General features: G+C 42.7%; 2 protein-coding genes across 5 annotated transcripts in view; one reads left to right on the top strand and one right to left on the bottom strand.

Moving 5' to 3' along the window:
- LOC139580940 (wings apart-like protein homolog) overlaps window positions 1–12355 on the top strand; it is a 52827-nt gene extending 40472 nt beyond the window's left edge. For all 4 annotated transcript variants that reach the window (XM_071410114.1, XM_071410113.1, XM_071410117.1 and 1 more), the window contains 9 exons: window positions 573–670; window positions 3119–3195; window positions 5640–5818; window positions 6773–6888; window positions 7390–7554; window positions 7723–7942; window positions 8146–8234; window positions 9736–9831; window positions 10062–12355. In XM_071410114.1, the coding sequence (XP_071266215.1) occupies window positions 573–670; window positions 3119–3195; window positions 5640–5818; window positions 6773–6888; window positions 7390–7554; window positions 7723–7942; window positions 8146–8234; window positions 9736–9831; window positions 10062–10127 (1106 nt within the window). In that variant the 3' untranslated portion in view covers window positions 10128–12355. The remainder of the gene's footprint in view (window positions 1–572; window positions 671–3118; window positions 3196–5639; window positions 5819–6772; window positions 6889–7389; window positions 7555–7722; window positions 7943–8145; window positions 8235–9735; window positions 9832–10061) is intronic.
- Window positions 12356–12490: 135 nt separating this feature from the next.
- Window positions 12491–13507, bottom strand: atoh1c (atonal bHLH transcription factor 1c). The gene has a single exon (XM_071410119.1). It carries the CDS (start codon window positions 13270–13272, stop codon window positions 12610–12612), a length of 663 nt encoding a protein of 220 aa, XP_071266220.1. The 5' UTR covers window positions 13273–13507; the 3' UTR covers window positions 12491–12609.
- Between the last annotated feature and the right edge of the window lie 9627 nt (window positions 13508–23134).

Raw genomic sequence — 23134 nt, 5'->3', positions numbered from 1 at the left:
CGTGAGGGTCGTCTTTCCGTAGTGGTCATATTAGTTTGTAGACCAAACCCTTTGAACACTGGACGTTTTCGTCAACAATTTTCTGGATGTCTCATGGTCTCACTAATACTGCCGTAGCTCTGCCACCTTTCACCGCAAATGTGGATGGCCGATGGCCGACATCGGCAGATGTGGTGGATTGAGACGCAGCTGATGCAACAACCAAAAATTATACTTTTGGTCATGCAGTGTATGTGGACGCCTGCTCGTCGAACATCTTTCCAAAATCATGTACATTAATATGGAGTTGGTCCCCCCCCCTTTGCTGCTATAACAGCCTCTACTCTTCTGGGAAGGCTTTCCACTAGATGTTGGAAATTGCTGCGGGGACTTCCATTCAGCCGCAAGAGCATTAGTGAGGTCGGGCACTGATGTTGGGCGATTAGGCTTTGCCCGAAGTCGGCGTTCCAATTCATTCAAAAGGTGTTCAATGGGGTTGAGGTCATGGCTCGTCAATGGCGTTTCCATTTTTGGAATTTATATTCTAACCTGATTGATGGGGTTGAGTGGTTGAACCATCTTGTTTCCTGCAGTGAAAGAATGTGTGGAGAACCTGAGCCACGAGGATGACAAGGAGAAGCTGGTGGCATCGCTGTGGGGAGCCGAGAGGTGTCTACGTGTGCTGGAGAGCGTGAGTACACACACACACACACACACACAGCTTTGTTTTTGTGAATTTTCTGTACTTTGTGGCGAGTAAAAATATATTCCCATTCAAAAACCTATTGTTCCCTGACCCTTAAGCCTAAGAAAGCCTTTTAACAAATTCAGGACATGAAAAAAGTCCTTTTCTAAAATGTTATTTCTTGTTTTCCTACCTTGTCAGGACATTCTGGTTAGGGCTGGGCGACATGGCCTAAAATCAATTTATTTTTACAAGCTTTTGTTGCACAGTTAAAGGTCAATACACTGCATTTCAAACAGTTGGGAATAATATCATGAATTCAGGGCTTGTAAAATTCTACTTAGGCTAAATATAAGCCTTCAACCATAAGACCCACTAATCATTTACTTATTTTATCATTTGAACCTGCTTTGTGGCAATAATCACTAATCTGGCTTTCAAGTCTTTATATGAAAATGCCCTTTTCATTACAAATGTATCCAGAACTCTGCACATCCACTAATAATGGCCAACTTCTGGTAACAGGCATTATAGAACATTAACACAGGTCTCATAAACAACCTCTCAAGCACAAGCCCACTACTAGTCAGTAGCCAGCTGATCTTTATATTTAAAGTCCAGCCAAATTGGATCTATTTGTTTGCCAACAAGTTAGAACAGTTGAACTTTTATGAATACACCCTCCTGTCCGTCTCCATCTGTTCTTGTTTTGATGGGTCACTTGATTTGAACATCTACCTGGATCCGAAGATGCTTTTGCTTCTCAGAATGAGAACGAGTTGCCAAATCCTTATACAAATGCATCTTTTGATGCTCATTTCACATTTCTAAAACACAGACTAGATTGTTTAGCACATAAGTCTGTGGCTAAAATGCTGCTATCTGTAAGTGGTACTGCAACGCCGCGTACGACAAACCGATCATGCGTTTTCCACAATCATGTTAATTGATACTCCCGTCTAATACTAAAAAAAGTGGTAATCAATCAATCCGCCATCATTAACACAATGGAAAAATCAAATGAGCTATTTAGATATAGAAAGTGCGTGGCCTACGAAGAGAGACAAAATGGTGGCGTTTCAGGCCACGTGGCTGTATGTGCTCGTGTGGTCTGGGCAGGTGTGATGTAGTTGACGTTTGTATGACGTTGTCGTTTTGTATGTGTGTGTTTTAATATTGTTTATAAAAGAAAGAAAATCGTTAATTAAAAAAATAAAGATACTCTTGTCTTTGTAGGGTCTGCTCTGTTGTACGTTTTGGGAGTTGAGACTTAAGGGTATCGTTACAAAGGGTAACTTCTCCATTACAGTGAAATGTCTCAACGTGCTTGGGTGTCCATATGACCCATTTTTATGTCGGACAAAGCCTCAAATGGAGGAAGAGGTGATCTTTCGTCTCGTTGTGAGTGGCAGGGGGAGGGGCTTGGTGTCTGTGTGGGAAGGTGCATACAGCACAGAAGGAGTCGAGGAGATTTGAAACATTGTGCTGAAACATGAATTCAAATGAATTTGATATATCGCCCAGCCCAAATTCTGGTGACATGTTAAGACATTGTAGTTCTGATGAGGTAGGAGAACGTGTACACACACACACACACACACACACACACACACACACACACACACACACACACACACACACACACACACACACACACACACTACTGTGTTGGACAACACTTCTGACTACTAGAAGGCTGAAAATTACATAAATTCATAATCAGGGTCAGTCATAGCCCTTACTATATCTTATGTAAAGATATTCTCCGGTACTTTTTTGCCAGTAGTTCTGAAAGTAGCGCTCATGAGTCAAATGTGATCCTCAAATTGCGTACTACGTCACACGTGCAGATATGTGCACCACTTCATTGCTCTCTTTCAGCTCTGCTGTGTGCATCTTGCTAGCTGTGACTCAAATGACAAGGGACTGATTCTCATTGGCTGGAACTCGAATTGCTAGGGGGCTGGCCCACGAGGGTTAATGTAGGGAAAATGGCGCCGTACAGCTTCCAGTAAACAGTCGCTTTCAAACTAGTGATTTTGTGGCTGATTGAGGTAAAACAGTAAGTCTGCTCATAGATTATGCATGTATGAACTACACATCGACACATCCAGGCCAAACCGGGAGGTTAAAAAAAAATACTCACGAGTCGCAAAAATTCCCGAAGCGTGTCTTTAATATCAGTTATAAAGTATTGATGGGAAATGTTGATCTTTGTAACAGCTGCCCAGCCCCTCTAAGCCTGCAGTTGTGCTCTGTTTCACTTTCAGCCAGAGTACAGTGTATATTTAGATAGCAGGTTGCTGGGGTTAGATTACTGATCAAACTCAAGTCTGTAAATCCAATGTGAGTCCCCTATAGGGGGGCTCTGTGTGCTCTTGATTTGAGATGAACTGTTAATGCATTGAATTCCCTGTCTAATTAACTTTCTCTGTGTCTTGTTGATTTGTGCAGGTAACTGTTCACAACCCAGAGAACCAGGGCTACCTGATTGCTTATAAGGACTCTCAGCTTATCTGCTCCTCAGCCAAGTGAGTGTCCTGTATGAGCGCGAAGGAACACACACACACACACACAGTCCTGTATCACCAGACGGCATCATTGAGTTTGATTGGTAGCAGTGCTGATTCAATGCATCAGTTTGGTGGATCTCCCCTCCTTCCACAGTTGACTGCTTCAGGAGCCACTGACTCCTATCTGCCTTTACAGCTGCAGACTTAGAATACTGCTGCCATCAGGGGTTATTTCAGGATCAAACAGGGTCGTAGGTGGCCATTGTGGCAGGGGGCGCGGTCAGCCTTTTTAGAGAATTTAAGGCCCACGTTAATAGAGCTGAGAGAGAATTTTGCAGTTTAAGCAAATGTCCTGCAATTCTATGCATTTTTCCATGTTTAATGCTTGGTCTTTTGCTCAAACATAATAACAAAATATATATTGCTAAAATCATTGATTTGACCGTCTAGCTTTTATTTTGGTGATTGTTAGTGCTCAAAGATTTTATTAAAAAATTGTTTCGTTATCTTTTCTGCATACTTCAAATGTCTTTAGTCTTTTAAGTTTACACAGCTTTTTTCCATCCCATTCCAAGAATTCACATAGATCTTCTTTGCCTTTTTAGATTTGATTTGAAATGCACTTGACTCCTCACTGACAGGTTATATCGCAAGGATAATTCATGCACAAAAGTTTCTGTGTGGAGCTCTATGAGAAACATGGGGAAATGTCCATTTTCATCAGGGCTCTGTTTTGTAGTTTCCACATTTTTAACACTGTCAATCACAGCATCCGCCCTCGCCCTGTCCGTGTTCCCCTCTGTAAAGCAAACTCTGCCACTTCTGTGCCCCCGCTGGACCCATCAGCCCTCCATCAATACCCCCATTTCTCTCCCCTTGTAAGGGTCAGCCACCCTCCAAGCGTCCCAGTCCCCCACCCGCCTCGTTCCACCACAGCCACTTATCTGTTTAAACTCTTCCGTCTTTAACTGAATTAGCCTCGTCCCAGGCAGGGTGCGTTGACTGCAGCCGGGACCCTTACCGCCCTGCTCTGGTTCCTAACCCCTGCCTCACCCTTGGTGAACTCCCCTTGCTCCCCCAGCCAGGAGGCCTCTCCGACTGGGTAAAAGAAAGAACCGCTGTCAGATTTTACACAGAGGATTCACTAGCCGCATTGATCGCGGCTGCGCTAATTCAATTACGGGGGGGGGGAAATCAGAGGGGTCGAGCCACACAGCAGCTCAGATGCCCTCATTAACAACCGCCCACCCCCCCCACTCTAATGAATGAACTCTTCCTCCGCTCTCCTCTCTGCCTTAATAATAAATGACCCCCATTATCTCTAATCTCATTATTTTGCTATTTTGCATGAAGCTGTTTTGCTTCTGGTTAGCCATGCAGCCGGTGTGCACGGCTGTTGCTAACCTTTTTGTTATAGGTTAAATTTACGCTCTGTTCTCTCCCGCTGCACACTGCCTTTTTCAAAGGTATTGGCGGGGATGTTGTCTGACTAATGGTGTAGGGCATATGTCTATATGCGAAGAGAAACACTAGAGACGTGTGTTATTGCTTTTGTATCTTCTGCGGGCCTGTTTCCCATGTACCATCGCGGTCTCTGAATAATACAACAATCTCATAGGAAGAATTGTTGCCCTTTTTGACTTTTTTTAAAGCTTATTTTCCAGACGCACTCTGTTAGTGTTTTAATTCTGTGTGAAAGTCCTTCCAGAGCCTGATTCCGTATACTTTCAGTCCAGTCTTTTGTCAATCAAAAGATCCTCCCATCAAATATGAAGACTGTTCTTTCCCAGCACGACATCGGCAGGTTATAAGTTCAATGCCAAAATGAGAAACTATCAAGCTTGAATAGACATTGGCATAAGGGACCATAAATGGAAATTGGCTATATAGCCGAGTACCTCTAGTTCAATACCGATGTTGTGCTTGACTTGATACATCAATTAATTACTTATTGGTGTCGCCATTTTAACCAATTGAGTGTGCTCGTATATACTCCCTTAAAAGACCTTAACTTGAAAAACAAATTTAAAAAGCGGCAATAGTATTTTGTCCCTCTTGAGACGCCATAGCTTTAAAATAGTCCGAATTGATCTAAGATAACTCAAGAAAAATGTAATTTGGCTCTTAGTTGTGCACTTTTGCATCTAGGATGTTTGGCGCAGTATTTCTCAAGTGAAATATGTTAATGAAAACAATTAGTCTCTTGCTAAACACCTATTTGAAGAATCCTTACTGTTGTTAACCAATCACCGATAAAGGGGCGTGCACTTCGGCTACTGACCTTTTGGCTTGCCTCGAGAAAAATGTGTACACGAACAGGCGGGGGGAAAAAACTTGCCGAAGACCCAAACAAACAAAAACGTCACAATGTCGTCATAACATATGCACAAACCGTTTCGGATGGGAAGCATGCGGGCGTGCTAACCCATTGCTAACCCATTGCCCCTGTGTGTTGTTGACAGGGCCCTGTGGCACTGCGAGGAGATGATCCAGCGCTACAGCCAGGAGACTGGGGTGAACAGTGCCCTGTGCTCGGCGGGCACCGCCCTGCCATACGCCAGCCACAGCAATGTGGGTAAGGCCGTGGAGGACTGCATGAAGGCCATCATCGGCGTGCTGCTCAACCTCACCCATGACAATGGTGAGAGCTACACACACACACGGTCCCCAAAAGGGGTCTCACACAGTATCATGTGGATATAGATTGACCAGACAGGGCCAATGCCACTGCGGTGGTCGTCAATTATGGTTATTGAGTAAATTTGCATACCTACACTATCTTTTTTTTGTTTTATTTTGTATCCCTTTTTTCTCCTCAATTTCGTGGTATCCAATTGTCTCATCACTGCAACTTCCGTACGGACTCAGGAGAGGCGAAGGTCGACAGCCGTTCGTCCTCCGAAACACAACCCAACCAAACCACACTGCTTCTTGACACAATGCCCACTTAACCCGGAAAGCCAGCCGCACCAATGCGTCGGAGGAAATACCTGGCGACTGTGTCAGCGTGCACTGCGCCAGGCCAGCCACAGGAGTCGCTAGTGCGCGATGGGACAAGGACATCCCTGCCGGCCAAACCCTCCCCTAACCCGGACGATGCTGGGCCAATTGTGCGCCGCCCCATGGGTCTCCCGAATCGCGACAGAGCCTGGACTCGAACCCAGAATCTCTAATACCTACACTACGTTGTGCACTCGCCGCTCGTTCATAGAAGTGCTTTAAGATGACACCTAAAGACATTCAGCTTCCCAAAAATGTGTTGTGCACATAACTGTTGAGGTCCCGTCGTAACTTTGTTTTACGAGGGTCGGGGCAATACCAGTATCGCCGCACTTGTTAGCATCATGGCAAGGAGTCATAACACAAAGCAGATTTAACTTCTTCAGGAAAACAGCTCTAATGTTGGAAACAAACATTGTCATCGTGATTCACATCTTTATTTATTTTCCAAGCTATAGCACACAATATTTTACTAACAGCCGGTTTTTAAAGGACCAAATAGTTTGGTCTACTTCATGTTTTCATTTTTGCCATGGAGAAAATATCGCCGTACTGGTATCGTCACAGCTGTTTGTTCTACCCCTTGTGTGTGTAGAGTGGGGAAGCACGAAGACAGGCGAGCAGGAGGACATGATCATGACAGCTTTGAACTGTGTGCTCCGCGTCCCACAGTACCTTCATCAGGAGAGGAGGTTCGACATCCGAGTACTGGTGAGCATCATCATTACCCAAGTATCACATTGCAGCCATGGCTTTGGTTAGATGGGTTTCCAGGGCCCATATTTATAAAGTGTCTCGGAGTAGGATATCTAGCATCAGGTCTCTCCAGTCCATGTAATTGGGATCATTGTGATCTGAAAGGTAACTGATCCTAGATCAGCACTCAAACTCTGAGACGCTTTATGAATACGGGCCCTGACTTCCTAGATTTTTCTTGTTGTTCTTGTCCCCAGTTCTATTACCATCCCTCTAAGGAACTTACTTGAATATGTTTCAACTCGACATAGTTGATAGATGAGGGTCTAAGTGTAGGGGATGATATTGGAGTGTATGTCCATTTTGAGGTGGGATTGTCTCCTTTAAAGTGCACTACTTTTGACCTGGACCCATAGAGGGTGTAATTTAGGATGCAACTGGTGACTGCAGGGTCTGGGTCTTGGTGATGGTACTCTAGGCGTGTGTATGTCTCAAGTGTGATGGTTCTCCATGCAGGGTCTGGGTCTGCTGATCAACCTGGTGGAGTACAGTGCCAGGAACCGCCACTGTCTGATGGAGATGGAGATGGACGGAGGAGCTCCCTTCAACTCTGTCCTGGTGGCTGACAAAGAGGAGCTCAAGACGGAAGGATCGCTCACTGCCATCGCTGCCCTGGTGCAGGTGGGTTAGAGAGCCTGTGTGTGTGTGTTCATAGGTCAGGTTGTGTAGAGACCGCATACATTTTCAGTGAGCATTATACGATCTCGTAGGCATAGATCTGGAAGGGTGGATGAACTGATTACATGCAAGCGCAAACCTTTCTGACCGTATGCGTTTTTGCGCCCTCAGCTCTTCCTCCAGCGGGAGCAAGCGGCCATAGCGGCAGAGGCGGAGACGGATGACTTCATCAACGACGTGCCCAAACCCAAGCTGGACCAGAGCGGCGAGTGGCAGGAGTCTGGTGGCGAGATCCAGTGGGTGGCCTCGGAGAACAACAACACCAACACCGTCAGCGAGAAGGAGAAGGCCAAGAAAGAGGAGGAAAACGAGGAGCTAGACCTTACCAAAGGTAATGTCCTACCTGGTTAAATAAAGGCTAAATAAATAAAAACAAAGTTTAACTAACTAACCAAGGCTAATGTAATAGATCCATACTGACATTAGGTAACTCTGAAAAGAGATTGAGTAGAACCTATGTTTTGGATTATAAATGAGGCATTGCTGAATCGGATGTTGTAGTAATATTGGCGACTCTTTCTCCTCCCCCTGCAGCTCTGCAGCATGCTGGGAAGCACATGGAGGACAGCATCGTGGCCTCCTACACTGCTCTGCTACTGGGCTGTCTCTGCCAGGGGAGTCCGGTAAGGCAACTTTCCTGACGTTCTGAGCACCACGGCTTCTCTACATAATCAAATTAAAATTTGATATAAAGTGCATTTCAAAAGAAGTCATTCAAATGAAGAAGATAAAAATATATATATATAAAAATTAAAAACAGAAGGCAATAAAAGAGATGAATCAAAGATATAACAAAAAAGTTTTCTGTAATAACAGTTCCATCATTACATAATGGACCTGGTTTGGGATTGTTCACTAGACGCACAGATTTAGGCTACGTTTTCCGTACCATTTTGGTAATTTAGCAGACGCTATTTTCCAGAGGTAGGGAAGGCAAACGAATCCATTGTGTACAGATGCACTTGGCTAGTGCTGAGGTCGCCCGTTACGTATACATTTCTGGATATTCTGTTCTTTTCCAATGTGCCCAACCCACATCATCATTAAGACACAGACTCGTCAGCGACGCCTCGTTCGAACATCGGCAGTGAACATCCGTCATTTTAAAGCCTTTCAGGGACCATCAATGTTTTCCTTCAGAATTGCGGTCTTAAAAGTTTCACGGCCGACTGTCGAGAGGAAAATAAAAGCGGAGTTGATTTTTATCCCTGCTTTAATGGCCTTTTTCTCTTTTGAAGATTGTTATTAGCGATTCAATGATGCCTTGAGAGCTTAGTGCATCTCTAGTAATGGACTCTCTCTCACGGTCTCTCCCAATGGGCCGTTAGGTTGTGATTGATTGTGCCACGGTCATTATCTCTCTCTGATAAACCTCTACCGATCCCAGGCTGTAGTTTTAATCTGGACAGGGGCTCTGTGTTTTAACTCGGGAAGGTCACACCTCAGACTTCTGTTTGTCTTGTAAAACAAAATGGTTGTAGCCTGCCTGGTCTAGCGGTCTAAGTAGCTGCCTATGAAAGACATACAGCTTCCAGCATGGATTTGAATCCGGCTCATTGCTCTTGTAGTGCTCTCCCCTACGTTAACTCTATCACTGTCCTCCCCAATAAAACACCCAAAAATATGTGGGGAGTAGGGTGTCCCACTCCTTTAAAATAAAACCAAAAAAGGTTTAGCTTCACTATAGGACTGGATATGTTTTCAATTAAATGAATTCAGAAGTTTTAGCCTTAACTTGCCTGAATACTGCTTTCAAGAGGAAACACCAGAGCAATGGACGGCTGAGTGTACTTAAAAGCAGTGGATCGGCCATCCTAGCGCCTCTGACCACAGAACATTTGGAAATCATTTTATTTTAATTTTCCCCCGACAATTCTACATGCATCACCACCGTTCGTCGACACCCAGCATGTAATCTACTGCACACGGCCAACCTTGGATTGGATGGTTACAGTGACGGCTTGTTTTCCCTCTGAGATGATACGGACATTTGTTTATCACTAGAATTACTGTTATCTGACACAACGTGATGCATCTGCCTGTTGTGGTTTATTTCATCAGAGGTTGGAAATGTGAGTAGAACTAACAAAGGATTCTGTGTCGCTTCATTGTCTTCTCTTTCAGATGAATGTGACTACTGTGAGGGAAAACCTGCCCAAAGGAGATTTCTCAATAATGACAGAAATGCTCAAGAAGTTCCTAAATTTCATGAATCTTACAGTAAGTTCTCTCACATTTAAAAAAATAAAATGTCTTCCTACAAGTGTCTGCTTAAAGGTCTTTATTGTGGCCTCTATGTCAGTGAGCTTGTACAGGCTAATGACTAATATCCCAGTCTGGCCCCTGTAGCCTTGTATCTGAATAGGGATTTGTGTGGAGCGAGTGTGTGTGGTAACTGACCTTTGCTCTATCGTTCTTTCCCTCCCTCCCTCTCATCGCTCTCTCCACAGTGTGATGTGGGCACCGCAGGGCAGAAGTCCATCTCTCGGGTCATTGACTATCTGGAGCACTGTTAGAGACCTGACTCTGTGGGGAGGGACCACACTGGGGGCTGACTGCTCGCCTCACACAGAGACCAGGACAGTTGGGTAGACCCAAGTCCAGACACACACACACACACACACACACACACACAGCCTGCTAATAACAACCACCTATCTTCATCATCGTCAACACCACGTTCACTATACATACTGTGATGGCCTCCCTTCAAACACGCGAGGCCTGAAGCACTGTTTCAGCATTCCACCACTCCTGTCTGTTTGGAACAGGAGAACTCTGAGCAGATAACAGAAGATGAGAACAACCTTCCGTTTATATTCTAGACGTTCTGTGTTCCAAACAGTTTTTTTTCCTCTGTTCCCTCACGAAATTGTAATTTATGATTCTCAGAATGATATTCATTAAATGCCGATTTTTTTTTTTTTTTGGGGGGGGGGGGGTTTGTGACCCTTTTTCTTCATTCGATACCCCCAATTGTGCTATTAAGGTTGTACATTTATATAAAAACTCCTTGTATCCCAAATCGATATGTTGCCTTCTTGCTACATCTGCCACATCCTCCATTGTTTTTTCTGCCTGCTGTAAAAGATGTCTCTCTCCCTGCCTCCCTCCTCTGTTTACTTCCGATTTGTCATCAAAGTGCCTGTGTGCCTGAACCCCCCCCCCTCCCTCTGAATGCAAAGAAAGCATTCAGCAGTGACCCACACAACTGGAATAGAAACACAAAGCAAAAGCTCTCAGCCCGCTTTGAAATGCTGAAAGCCCCCAGAGCCCAACGGCCCCACTGCACTGAAGCGCTTTTATTGCCTTCGCGACTGTCCTTTTTGTGTGTGTGTGTGTTCTAAAAACCCTCTGTCGTTGAGGGGAGGGTGTAAAAAGGTTTAGAAATGAACAAATAGATTTTCTTTCCGTTTCGAAGTACATGGAGTGGCGAGGATGAGAGAATTGCTAGTTTGGTGAGCACCTCACCTCTGTCCAAGTCGATACTTTCGGAGATTGTAGTTCTTCAAGGACAAACCTGAAATGGTCCTCATCTGTAGTTTTCACTAACGTGAGAGAACTACATCATTTAGTCTGTACCCCCCCCCTTATCATTATTGGTTATGGCCAACAGGAAAGTATGGATGTTTGTCTTTAATTTGTACTGCAGAGACTATTGGGTCTGAATGACCACCACAGTGCTTCAGCTAGCTGTTAAAGGCTGTAGAACACATAAGTGTTGGTTTTCTGTTTCTGAATAAATACATGCCAGTCTGGCATTAAGTTATATTCTTCCTCCTCTCTTCAATGCTGCAATTTCTTTTTAAGCTTTTCTCAAAAAAATCAACTGGACTAAAAGACTACAGTATTTTTTTTTTGCTTTTCAAACTTTTTAATTTAAGCACTTGAATTGATAAGAGCGCTGTTGTTCATGAACTGAGCCTCTCAGTTTAACGGTTGCTGTATCCATGCGCCCTCCGTTCTGAGTTTCATAATGTGATGCCCATTATATAACCTGTTTCATAGCCAGTGTTCTCAGTTTTGTTCAATTCAGGCTTGATTGGGACTGCTATCGGCTGCATGACGTTGTCAGCTAATTCATTGGTTATATGCTGTTTCCCATAGTTTTCTCCTATAAAACTGTAAAATCCTCTTATCCCAGCTTGAATGCGGAGGTTAGTCGGTCGTGGGGCTGTTTGGGGTTAAGATGTACAGAATTGGGGAGATGAAGTTTCCCCCTTTTTATTTCCTAAAGTTGCGTTCATTCCCCTTTGTATATTTACGACATGTTTTTGTTTCTCTTCTAAGACGTGCACGCACACCCACAGCCATGCAGACATTAAAGCTTCAGCCATCTCCATGCACACACCCTCATCGATACTTTCTAAGCTGTTAAGCCTCTTGTATTTCAATCTGATGTACGCTGTAGTCGGGAGCCACACCAGTCGTTTAAAAGAAAGAAAAAAAAAAATTTGGCTTAATTAACACTTCTGAAGTTTACAAGAGCTTTATTCACAAATCTGGAAATGGATGGAACAATGTAAATACTTTTGTAAATATTGGAAATTTAGAAATGGTAGACTACTTTTCTGAATCCAATCCAATTTATTTTATACAGCATTTTCAGTTGTGTTATTTGAAAGACAGATTTAAAAAGGTGTAAAAAGCCAAATGCAGGAACATGCTCTTTGTACCAATTTCAAGAATGTCTTTGGTTACTTGTATATAATTTTAACTTGAATAAAAATTGCTACTTTCAGTACATCTGTGTCTGATACTTTTGTGTCATGTTTTGGAATAATCTATTGCTCTTTTATGCAGCATAAACTGCCCCTATAACTTTCAGACATGCAAAAGTAGACTCAACTGTGAGGGGGAGAAAAAGTCAGATGCCAAATTGTTAAAATGTGTTTTTACTTGAGCCAGATAATCTACATAAGGTATCAAACACGAATCAACATGTTTTTTATGGAGAAAAAAAATAAACAATTACGAAGCACAAACAAATAAAACCAGTTATTTTGTGCCACTAGTTCTCTCCCACAGGTTCATAAACCCTCTAAGCTCTGTCTTCTGGTCTTCGCAGGGCGCACGCATCAAGTTCCCACTGTCTCTACATGCGGTATCGAATGTTCCTGGCCCAGGTAGCTCAACAGTTGAGTCTTCTGCTGTATCGTTCACTGTTGGCATGCCAGTTGGGGCCGTGCGCACTTGCTCGGTGCTCTCAAGTTCAGTGGTGCTGAATTCCGTGCCGCAGGGCCTGTCCTGCAACAACTCGCTGAGCGTCGAGATGTAGATCTGCGCCATCTGAAGAGTCTCTGACTTGGACAGCTTCTTGTCGCTCTCCAGGTTGGGGATGACGCTCCTGAGGCGGTCGAATGCGACATTGAGCCCGAGCATCCTCCTCCTCTCGCGGGAGTTTGCAGCCATACGCCGACGCCTTTGCGCTCTATCGATGGTGCTCCGGTCCTGCTCAATGTATCTGAGCCTTGGCAATCTGAGCTCCACAATAGCGCACGGGTCACACTTGCCCCTGCGCTCTGCCCTCTCTTCTATCCAACTGGTCTGCACAAGAGCTCCATGTGGACCGTCTATACGATGCGCTTGCACTTTCAAATCCGCACCAGAGTGTGCGTCTCTGGAGATAAATGGCACAAAGAGACTTTTGCGGCGTGGCATTGTCCTGAATATAGATTCAACGGTGCAGACGTGTAACTGAACTTCTAGACCCGTCCCTTAAAGTTTTGGGTGTGAGGGGAGCATTTATTGACGACACGCCAGAGCTTGTGAGGATGGTATGGGCGTGGCGAGGGTCGTGTGCACGTAATGAATAGAGTTGGAACCCTTTGATAATGTCAGCAGGAAGTCTATTAACCAAGTTCATCAAAAGTGGATTAGGTCCATCTGAGTGATTACTGGGTGCATGGGGCTTGGCTCTGGGGAGGAGTGCGATCAGGCCACTTTTAGAGCTCGTTGTCTATTCATTATTTTATTAAGATTTAGGCTAATGGCATAGCATAGCATAGGCTATGAATGTCTTGTTATTTCTGCTCAAAATAACTGTCAAAACATACCTTTTTGATAATTGCAACCATGGGAAATATAAATTGTATCAAATAATATTGGCCTTTGTGAGATATCCTGCCTACAAATACAATAACTTCATATCTTCACAAAGTGATTTGTAGGCCTGATATTTGAAATCACGGGTCTAGCCTCACGCTCACAGAAGAGAGGAAAACCTTGGGTGAAATAATTATAAATAAATGTGTCTAAAAAGCGACATTAACAGCAGGCTAATTGACTTGCCACAGACGCAGTGCTTAAACTAATCCGTTTAGCGGTGCCCACTAAAGAAATGTGACCCTTTTTCTCCGTGCACATTGTAACTGCGGTAACCCACGCTTTTCATACCACAGCCTCTCCAAAAAACAGTAAATAAACCAATAATAGGCTACACATATATTGAAGACTGGTCTGCGAGTTGGAGAGCTTCAGTAACACGTGGTGAGGTTGGGTATAGGCCTAGGAGGTCCTGCCAGTTGTTGGCACACTCCGCATATTAAAATTAATGAAGCGTCTCATTGAACCGAGGACACGGGCCTGTGATCAAACCCTGCCGGATGGGTAGATTAGAGCCCCCCCCGTCACGAGGGTAAATTGGGGTGCATGCATGCCTGTCAGAGCAAGACAAGAAGAAACGAGACCAAATTTCACTGACGGGATTAAAGGTGGAGGGTAAAACGGGCATTTTTTTTCTTTTCAGTGTTTGCCATCGACGACATAAGACGCAAACCGGACGCACGAGCCAAATTGAAAGGAGAGGCACACGCTTGTTAGAAATCGTTAACTTGGGCAGCGCATCGGGTAAAGTAGATCTAATAAAACAAGCGCATTCCAATGAACAAATGATTTAACCGTAAATTGTCAAACTCTACTCGATTTAATCCCAAAATATGAATTTGAATAGGCCAAGACAAACGATTGATTTGAGGAAATGTATTCCTTTCCTATTGGATTAAAACGGATCAAGAGTCTGAAAAATTATTTTGTGATGATGATTTGATTATTCATGATAGAGCAGGCTAATAATCCACTGCTTTTAGCAAATAATAATTAAAACATCACTATATTCTTAAAACTCATTTGTATCATTTTCACAAATTAGCCTAATCTTCAAACAAATTAGTATTTTACTGGGAGAAGAAAAGGGGAGCATTCATCTAGGCCTATTGGACAACATTTTTGTTCATAATAGCAGAGGAAACAGAACCCATTGTCGTTGCTATCTACAGGAGAGGTTATATGCAATGTTCCCTCAATTTTTTGGGGGAACTGAGCAAATTTGAGATCTTGTGAGCGGAAACTTGAGCATTGTGAGAATGTTGTGCAACTTCCTCCGCTCGTCAGTGAACACTGAGGCTATACCCATACAGTTTTAGACAGTAGTCAATGGGCTATTGCGGCTATTTGAGCATAATGCAGGCCTACCAACAAAACTAATGGATCAAATCCCATAACATTTTTACATTGACATAGCTTTTGATTTATATGATATAGCCTTTAGTAGCCTATAAGTGGTGTACAATACATTGCATGGGCTTGACATGAATTCATATTTTTTTTACTTGGTCTGTAACACCATGGGCCAAGTAGATGACTGTAAATTGTACGGTATTGTGTTGTATGATGCAAGAAACCACTTTACAAAGTACATTTAATTATTATTACCATACAGAGAATTAGATAATGTAGGCTACCCCTCTGCATATTGGCTTATTTACACATTCAAGCCTGTCTCAAAATACAACACTGCCCCTTTAATTAAGACAGACGCTGTGTTCGAATATTCATACTAACCACACTAACCGTACTATTTGTGACGATATTTGAGTATATAGTATGCTTATTGGTTATAGTATGGATATAGTTAGTATGCCAAAATTTCGCGGATGTTGTACTAAATTCGCCAAAATACGAAGTGTACATGCAGTGGACACTTTTTCCGTACTTTTAGAGCAACATAATGCTATTCTTCACAAATGGGCGTGGCTTCACAACGTTTTCAGATTTGAAGAAAATGTCTGAAAATATGCAACTGAAGTCCGAAGAGAGCGGATACAAATTTGTTGCTCTAACTAATTATGATACATTTTAACAAAATGTTGAGCAATGTAATAAAGAAATAAGTAACGTTACGAACCGCATAGCGTTAAAGCAGCACCCAGGTAGCAAAAACAGATTTTATAAACGGGTTTTTTAGGTGTTGGATTGGTTGTCTAAACATTCTGAATGCATTCAGATAAATGTTCGGTTTTGGTTAAAGTGTAGGGCACAGATTACATTTTGTAAACGTTTGTCATAAGTGTCATCAACGTTTGGTAAACGTTGGTATTAGTGTAATTTACAACGTTGGCTATTAGTTCCTTTTTAAATGTTAATGAACATCCACCAACGTTTAACAAACGTAGGTGTATAATATAATATATAATAGGTGTATTTTACAACGTTGGTTTGGTTGGGTTTCAAACGTCCATCAACGTTCGCCAATGTTTAACAAACGTTGGTTAACGTTGATAATAGGTGTTATATGCGACGATGGCTTCAACTAATAAAGACAATAAATTTCAGCTATATAGTTTTATTTTTTTTAACCAACAAGGAAATACAAAATACAATATAAAACGGATAATTACTAACTCTTGATGAACTATGATTGGATTGATAACTATTTACATGACTGAAAAGGGGACTATAATACATAACCTTTTATTTATTTAACCAACAAGGAAATACAAAATACAATATAAAACTGTTAATTACTAACTATTGATTAACTATAATTGGATTAGCAACTAATTACATTACTATTTCCTTGGCCTCCGTGCTTGTGCTCCTTCTCTTTCTTGGGCTTCTGTCTCTCTCTATTATTTCAGGTGCTGTGGTCTGAAACAAAGTAACTGAGTGTTAAAATTCATCATTGGACTAGTAACATTTATTTTTATTTCAATGCAAGGTGACTTGAAACACCTGTGTCAGCGAACACACCCGGGGCTTGGTTTGAGAAATCCGAAGCAGCAGTAATTTACTTGGCAAAAGGAGAATTATGATCCGAAGAACACAAAGCACGGGGGTAACGTAATGTTACGGCTGGTCAGCTGGCTGGTTAACTAGCAGAACGGTAAAGTTAGATAGTGTTAATAAGCCTAGTTTACTCTAACGTTAGTCAATTTAGCTAACGTTAACGTTGACTTGATTATTCACATCATTCTTAGCTAAGTGGTATATCCTGTTGAGGACAAGGGGGTGCTGTTTTCACTTTTGGAGAAAATCGTATGATATTTAAACGGCCTCGTACTCAATTCTTGCTCGTACAATATGCATATTATTATTACTATTGGATAGAAAACAGTCTCTAGTTTCTAAAAGCGTTTGAATTATTTCTCTAAGTGAAACAGAACTCTTTTTACAGACATTTTCCTATCCGGAAGTGAGATTTCCAAATGCGAAGTCTCTCTTTAAGACCTTGTCTATAAAAGGGCATGTCACTTATGACTGTAGAAACACGTCATACGCCTTCGCCTGGGTCTCATGCGGAAGTGAGAGAAAAAATTAGTTGATTATCTCGATCAGAGACTGAACACAACCTCTTGGACTGAGACGTGCGCACTTTCTTTTTTTCCCTGGGCGCGAAGTAGGAACTGTACTCGGCTGATGGAAGAACCTTTTTAAAGGTGAATATGATCTCTGGCTTCGATTTTCTTTGATACATGTCACAATATCATCCTAAAGTATGTTTTTTCAATATAGTTTAATTATATTATTGAAATTTATTCTGGACTTTAGACGTGATGCGTCGCAAGAATTGGTTCAAGAACGAGAGGCTAGCAATGCTAGCTAATGGTGCTTGCTAATTCTGAGGGAAATCGTTCGTTATGGATCCAAATAAAGTCGGTTCTGAACAAAGGACCCCTTGGAGAACATTCTGATGGAAGATCAACAAAGATAAGGACCCAATTTGGGATGCTTTTTCATATATATCTGTCGAACTGTGCTATGCTACCGTTTGACTAGAATCACTGCTGCTGTGTGCTAGCTATTGTAGTAAGCTAATATAACGATATATTGTGTTTTCGCTGTAAAACACTTCAAAAATCGGAAATATTGGCTCTGTTCACAAGATCTTATTCTTTCATTAGCTATCCACCATATATTGTTCTGAAATGTTTTATGATGTGTAATTAGTAGTTGACGTTGGTGTCTGTATTTTCTCTGGCTACTGCCGTGCGATTTCTGACTAGCTGTGATGGTGGCTATGATGGTAGCAGTAATGTAAAACTGATTTATAGCTAAAATATGCACATTTTTCGAACAAAACATAGATTTATTGTGTAACATGTTATAGGACTGTCATCTGAGGGAGTTTTTTCTAGGTTATTTAGGTTGGTTCTAGGTTGGTTCTAGGTTAGTTAGGTTAGCTACTTGCATGCTACCGTTGCTGTGAAAAACTGTCTGTCTGTCTTTTGTATTTGGTGGTGAACTAACATAAATATATGTGGTGTTTTCGCTGTAAAACACTTCAACAATCGGAAATATTGTCTGTATTCACAAGATATTTGTCTTTCATTAGCTATCCACCATATATTTGTCTGAAATGTTTTATGATGTGTAATTAGGTAGTTGGTGTCTGTATTTACTCTGGCTACTCCCGTGCGATTTCTGACTGTAGCTATGATGGTAGCAGTAATGTAAAACTGATTTATAGCTAAAATATGCAATTTTTTTGAACAAAACATAGATTTATTGTGTAACATGTTATAGGACTGTCATCTGAGGTAGTTTTTTCTAGGTTATTTAGGTTGGTTCTAGGTTAGTTAGGTTGGCTTGTGCATGCTACCTGCAGCCTACTTGTGCTGTGAAAAATGTCTGTCTGTCTTTTTTTATTTGGTGGTGACCTAACATAAATATATGTGGTGTTTTCTCTGTAAAACATTTAAAAAATCGGACATGTTGGATGGATTGACAAGATGTTTATCTTTCAAATGCGGTATTGGACTTGTTAATGTGTGAAAGTTAAATATTTCAATTTTGTTTTTTGAATTTGACGCTCTGCCTTTTCAATGGAATGTGGGAGGAGTGCCGCTAGCGGCACCCGTGGCCTCAACAGGATATAGGCATTGTGTGTTTCAATGGACATTGTTAATCTACTCAGATTTCAGAGCATTTTCGCACAGAATAATTGATGAATTTACAAACGCTCAACACCCGTTGAGTATGGCCGGTGTAAACGTTGGCAAAAAAAAGGCGTAATTCAATTATTGCCAGCAGCACAGTTACAGTCACCAACCCTCTGGATAACATGAAAACAGGCTAACCAGATCTGCTAGGGCGAGTAAAATGGTCAGAGTGAGGATTTCTCTCGTTTGTGTCTGGAAGTTGCTAGCCAACGTTAGCTTGGGTGCTTGACTATCGTTGAACGCTCAGATTTTTTATTTTTTTATTTCACCTTTATTTAACCAGGTAGGCCAGTTGAGAACAAATTCTCATTTACAACTGCGACCTGGCCAAGATAAAGCAAAGCAGTGCGACACAAACAACACAGAGTTACATATGGGATAAACAAACGTACAGTCAATACACAATACAAAAGTCTATATACAGTGTGTGCAAATGTAGTAAGATTAGGGACGTAAGGCAATAAATAGGCCATAGTGGCAAAATAATTACAATTTAGAAATTAAACACTGGAGTGATAGATGTGCAGAAGATGAATGTGCAAGTAGAGATACTGGGGTGCAAAGGAGCAAAAAAAAAATATGAACGACATGGGGATGAGGTAGTTGGATGGGCTATGTACAGGTACAGTGATCGGTAAGCTGGTCTGACAGCTGATGCTTAAAATTAGTGAGGGAGATATAAGTCTCCAGCTTCAGTGATTTTTGCAATTCGTTCCAGTCATTGGCAGCAGAGAACTGGAAGGAAAGGTGGTCAAAGGAGGAGTTGGCTTTGGGGGTGACCAGTGAAATATACCTGCTGGAGCACGTGCTACGGGTGGGTGCTGCTATGGTGACCAGTGAGCTGAGATAAGGCGGGGCTTTACCTAGCAAAGACTTATAGATGACCTGGAGCCATTGGGTTTGGCGACGAATATGAAGCGAGGGCCAGCCAACGAGAGCAAACAGGTCGCAGTGGTGGGTAGTATATGGGGCTTTGGTGACAAAACGGATGGCACTGTGATAGACTACAGGATCAACCCTACTCCTCGGCGAGAGCATCCAGTGTGTGCTCTGAATTTACGAATGGACAATCTGACAACGTTCTGGATTTACAAACGTCCAGAGCGCACTTTGGCACTCCAGATTGAATTGACGAACACACCCAAAATAGTAAAATGTTTAGCTAGTCATTTGTTATGCTAACAAGCTAGCAAGAGTTTGCATAGCAACAGCATCAACTTCCGGTAGACAGGCACATTTCTAGTACGCTCAACTGAAACGATAGATTTAGTTTACAGTATACTAAAATGAACTAATAGTACGTAGTATATACTCATTAAGTATGTAGTACACAGTATGTTATTATAGGTATTCGAACACAGCTAGAATCTTTTTACCTGACTGGCTTTTCAAAGACAGCTTGAAATGTAGCCTACACGTTTTGTGCTCTTGTAGGAAGCAGCAACTCCCCATTGCTGACCTATAATTATCTATAACCGGGCTAATAAACTGCTAAATAGCAAAGAATATCAGCAAATGTGCATATGCAAGGCTCTGATCTGATCTGAAAAGTGCATTCACTCATGGGTGATTGAAAGACCGCTGGTGCTCTGCCCCAGCCAATAGAATTCTACTCTGTTGAGCTCTGGCTCTGCCTACAACAAAATCACAGAGTCAGTCTTGCAAAGTTAGATTTGTTTTGGTTTGTTGCATTGAAAAGGGGCTGATATAATGTTGATTCGATCACTGAAAAACGTTGATAGTGCAAACTAATGGGGCGAACTCAGTGAAGTTCAATATCTTGCCTCTGTGCGGCATGGCATTTCTTCTGTGGCGCAGTCCTGGAGGAAGTGCACGGCAGCGCACGTGCGCAGTTTAGAATGAACATTGGTTATATGGCACCTTTATAAAATATAAACTAGCCAGGCTATTACCTGATCATTTGTATAGGGTCAAAATGTTGTAAATTGGATTCTGTCTATAATCCGGGGCCCACTTATAGAGATAGATAGAGGAGCCATCTTTGTATCTGTGCCATTATAGCGTCTGTGACCACATCGGCCACGCCATTAAGGCAATCTCTATTTTGAAGTAGTCAATTTTCTTCTTCAAGATTGACTGATCCCTCCTGATGACCCGGTTGGACATGATTTCAACAGGGTCACCAGGCGGGATCACCCAATGAAGTTGGAAGCATTGAGGTATAATACGAACTGGAGACTATGCCGAAGATGTCGACCGTTGTTTTCAAGGTAATCTACTAATCTTCTCATACGCCAATTTATGGACTGTCTATATCTGGGTTGCATTCGGTTTATACGGACCAAAATGACATGTGCGCTAGCATTCAGGGAGCAGCGTGAGCAGCGACAACGTCATCACGTCATCCAAAAACATGGCAGACATTGGAGGAATATAAAATGTTAATATCTTCGGCTGTGAGTGTCGGGGGAAAAAATTGGCCTCAGCGACAGTTATTATAATAATTCAATGGATGTTTTGTGCACAAAGGTGATGAGTAAAGTGTCTTATAAGGAATTTTCAAATTGGACTTCTCTAGGTCTATAGAAATTGTCTTTCTGGGCCGGGCGTCAGTTAAACTCCAGTACCGAAGCAAAACTGTCGGAGCAGTCGAAACTGTGTTTTTAGGCCGGAACCTCGGCCCCTTAGTTGGAAGGCCCACCCAGTTTACTTCATTAAAATGGTGGAAACCCTCAATGGCGCTCCTTACGTTAATACTGCCCTTTGGCCACTAGAAGCCTCTATCATTCTCTATGAGCCCACTTCATTCATAGCCTAATCTTGTCGGTGCTTGTGGCTACCATGCCTAGAGATGGCGATAGCGAGCCCTTTCCATCATCCTAGGCACAGACAGAAGTAAACCACATAATCGATAAAGATCAGTCACCCTGATACCTCTTCTTGATGTTTCAGAGTTATGTTTCCTGATGAGGAAAGTTTGAGAAAATCGTTCAAAGTCGAGCTCCCATAGAATATAAACGTAAGGCCTACTAAACTATGGACACGACCTGAAGGCTTACTGTTATTTTGCGACACCCAATCTATAGGCTTCAGGTAATTATGGATCTTACAGTAGATTACTGTAAATTATTATCAGATTAGGCTATGGTCACTGAAGGAGGGGTGGCCCATAGGCTATGTGTGTACAGAACATGTCTGGCTATCACGTAAAATGTTTACCCTTCCAATTTGATCATAATCGTGGACTGTGGATATTCTGTCTCATTTCCAAATTCTCCACTTACATGAATAAATGACCACTTTATCCAATCTCCACTGAGGGGAGGAGGCTATTTGAATAGCTTTTTACACAATGTCTCACACTTCTGTCACTTGTAACTCATTGACGAACCCTTTCCATGAGAACATACAATGCAACTGCACATAGCAATTGTGTATGGATCTCCTTTCTATTGGACCTGTAAATCGCCACCGCTCGTCCTTGGTACCCTGTCAAAAACCAAACCTCAAAGGCCCGTTTAGCATCTGTGGTCATTGTGAACCAAAACAGCCCAAAGACTTTGATGTGTTGAAACAGTAGCAGCCTAGTAGGCCTATAGACAGAGAGGATGGGGAGTTCAGTTCTAGGAGCCATTGACGTGAGTGGTCATCCTCAACCAACCAACCCCCCTCTCTGGTGGTGCCATTTGTTTCATTTCACACCAGAGGGCCTTCCTTTCTCCGCCATTGGCCGCCTCAGTGGTCGCCTCCCTACAGGTCCAATTACCGATCATCGATTAGGCCAACCAGGCATGTGGGCTGGGGAACGCTTAATCAGCCGTGCCACTCCGCTAATGAAAGAGCTGCCTCTCCTATCGCCTCCTCAGGGCTCCAGCCGGTCTCACGTAGGAATGTGTGTGTGTCTGCGAGTGAGCGAGTCTGTGCGTGCGTATCTGTGAGCGAGACAGACAGAGAGACAGCCAGAGAGAGACAGCCAGAGAGAGAGACAGCCAGAGAGAGAGAGAGAGACAGAGAGACAGAGAGAGAAAGAGAGAGTATGAGCATGCGTCTAGTCTGTACGTGTGACTGTGTGTTTGTACATGCGTGTGGACGGCCATCCAGTGCATACCAAACCAGTAGGAGGCACAGCCCATATGAGCAGCTTGCTTAGCGACGCCTGCCACGCAGCGCTATTGTGTTGCTTAGCAGTGCTGCATTCCTGATTGATCTTTGAGACTGTGCCTGGGTGATCAGGGGAGGACCAACCCTCCTATCCCCTGGTCCTCATGCTGTCCTTCCCAGCCCACAGCAGCCCTGTTCTGGGGGAAAGATAATTACTTTTCCATTCATGGTGACATAGGCCC

Source organism: Salvelinus alpinus, chromosome 7 (assembly GCF_045679555.1).
Source record: "Salvelinus alpinus chromosome 7, SLU_Salpinus.1, whole genome shotgun sequence".
In the NCBI taxonomy this organism is placed as follows: Eukaryota; Metazoa; Chordata; class Actinopteri; order Salmoniformes; family Salmonidae; genus Salvelinus; species Salvelinus alpinus.
Note: the sequence above shows the minus strand (reverse complement) of the source record. Positions and strands in the feature narration are given on the sequence as shown.

Coding starts and splice junctions, on each gene's coding strand:
- atoh1c (XM_071410119.1), bottom strand. CDS start 13,272: ATGCCACGCCGCAAAAGTCTCTTTGTGCCATTTATCTCCAGAGACGCA.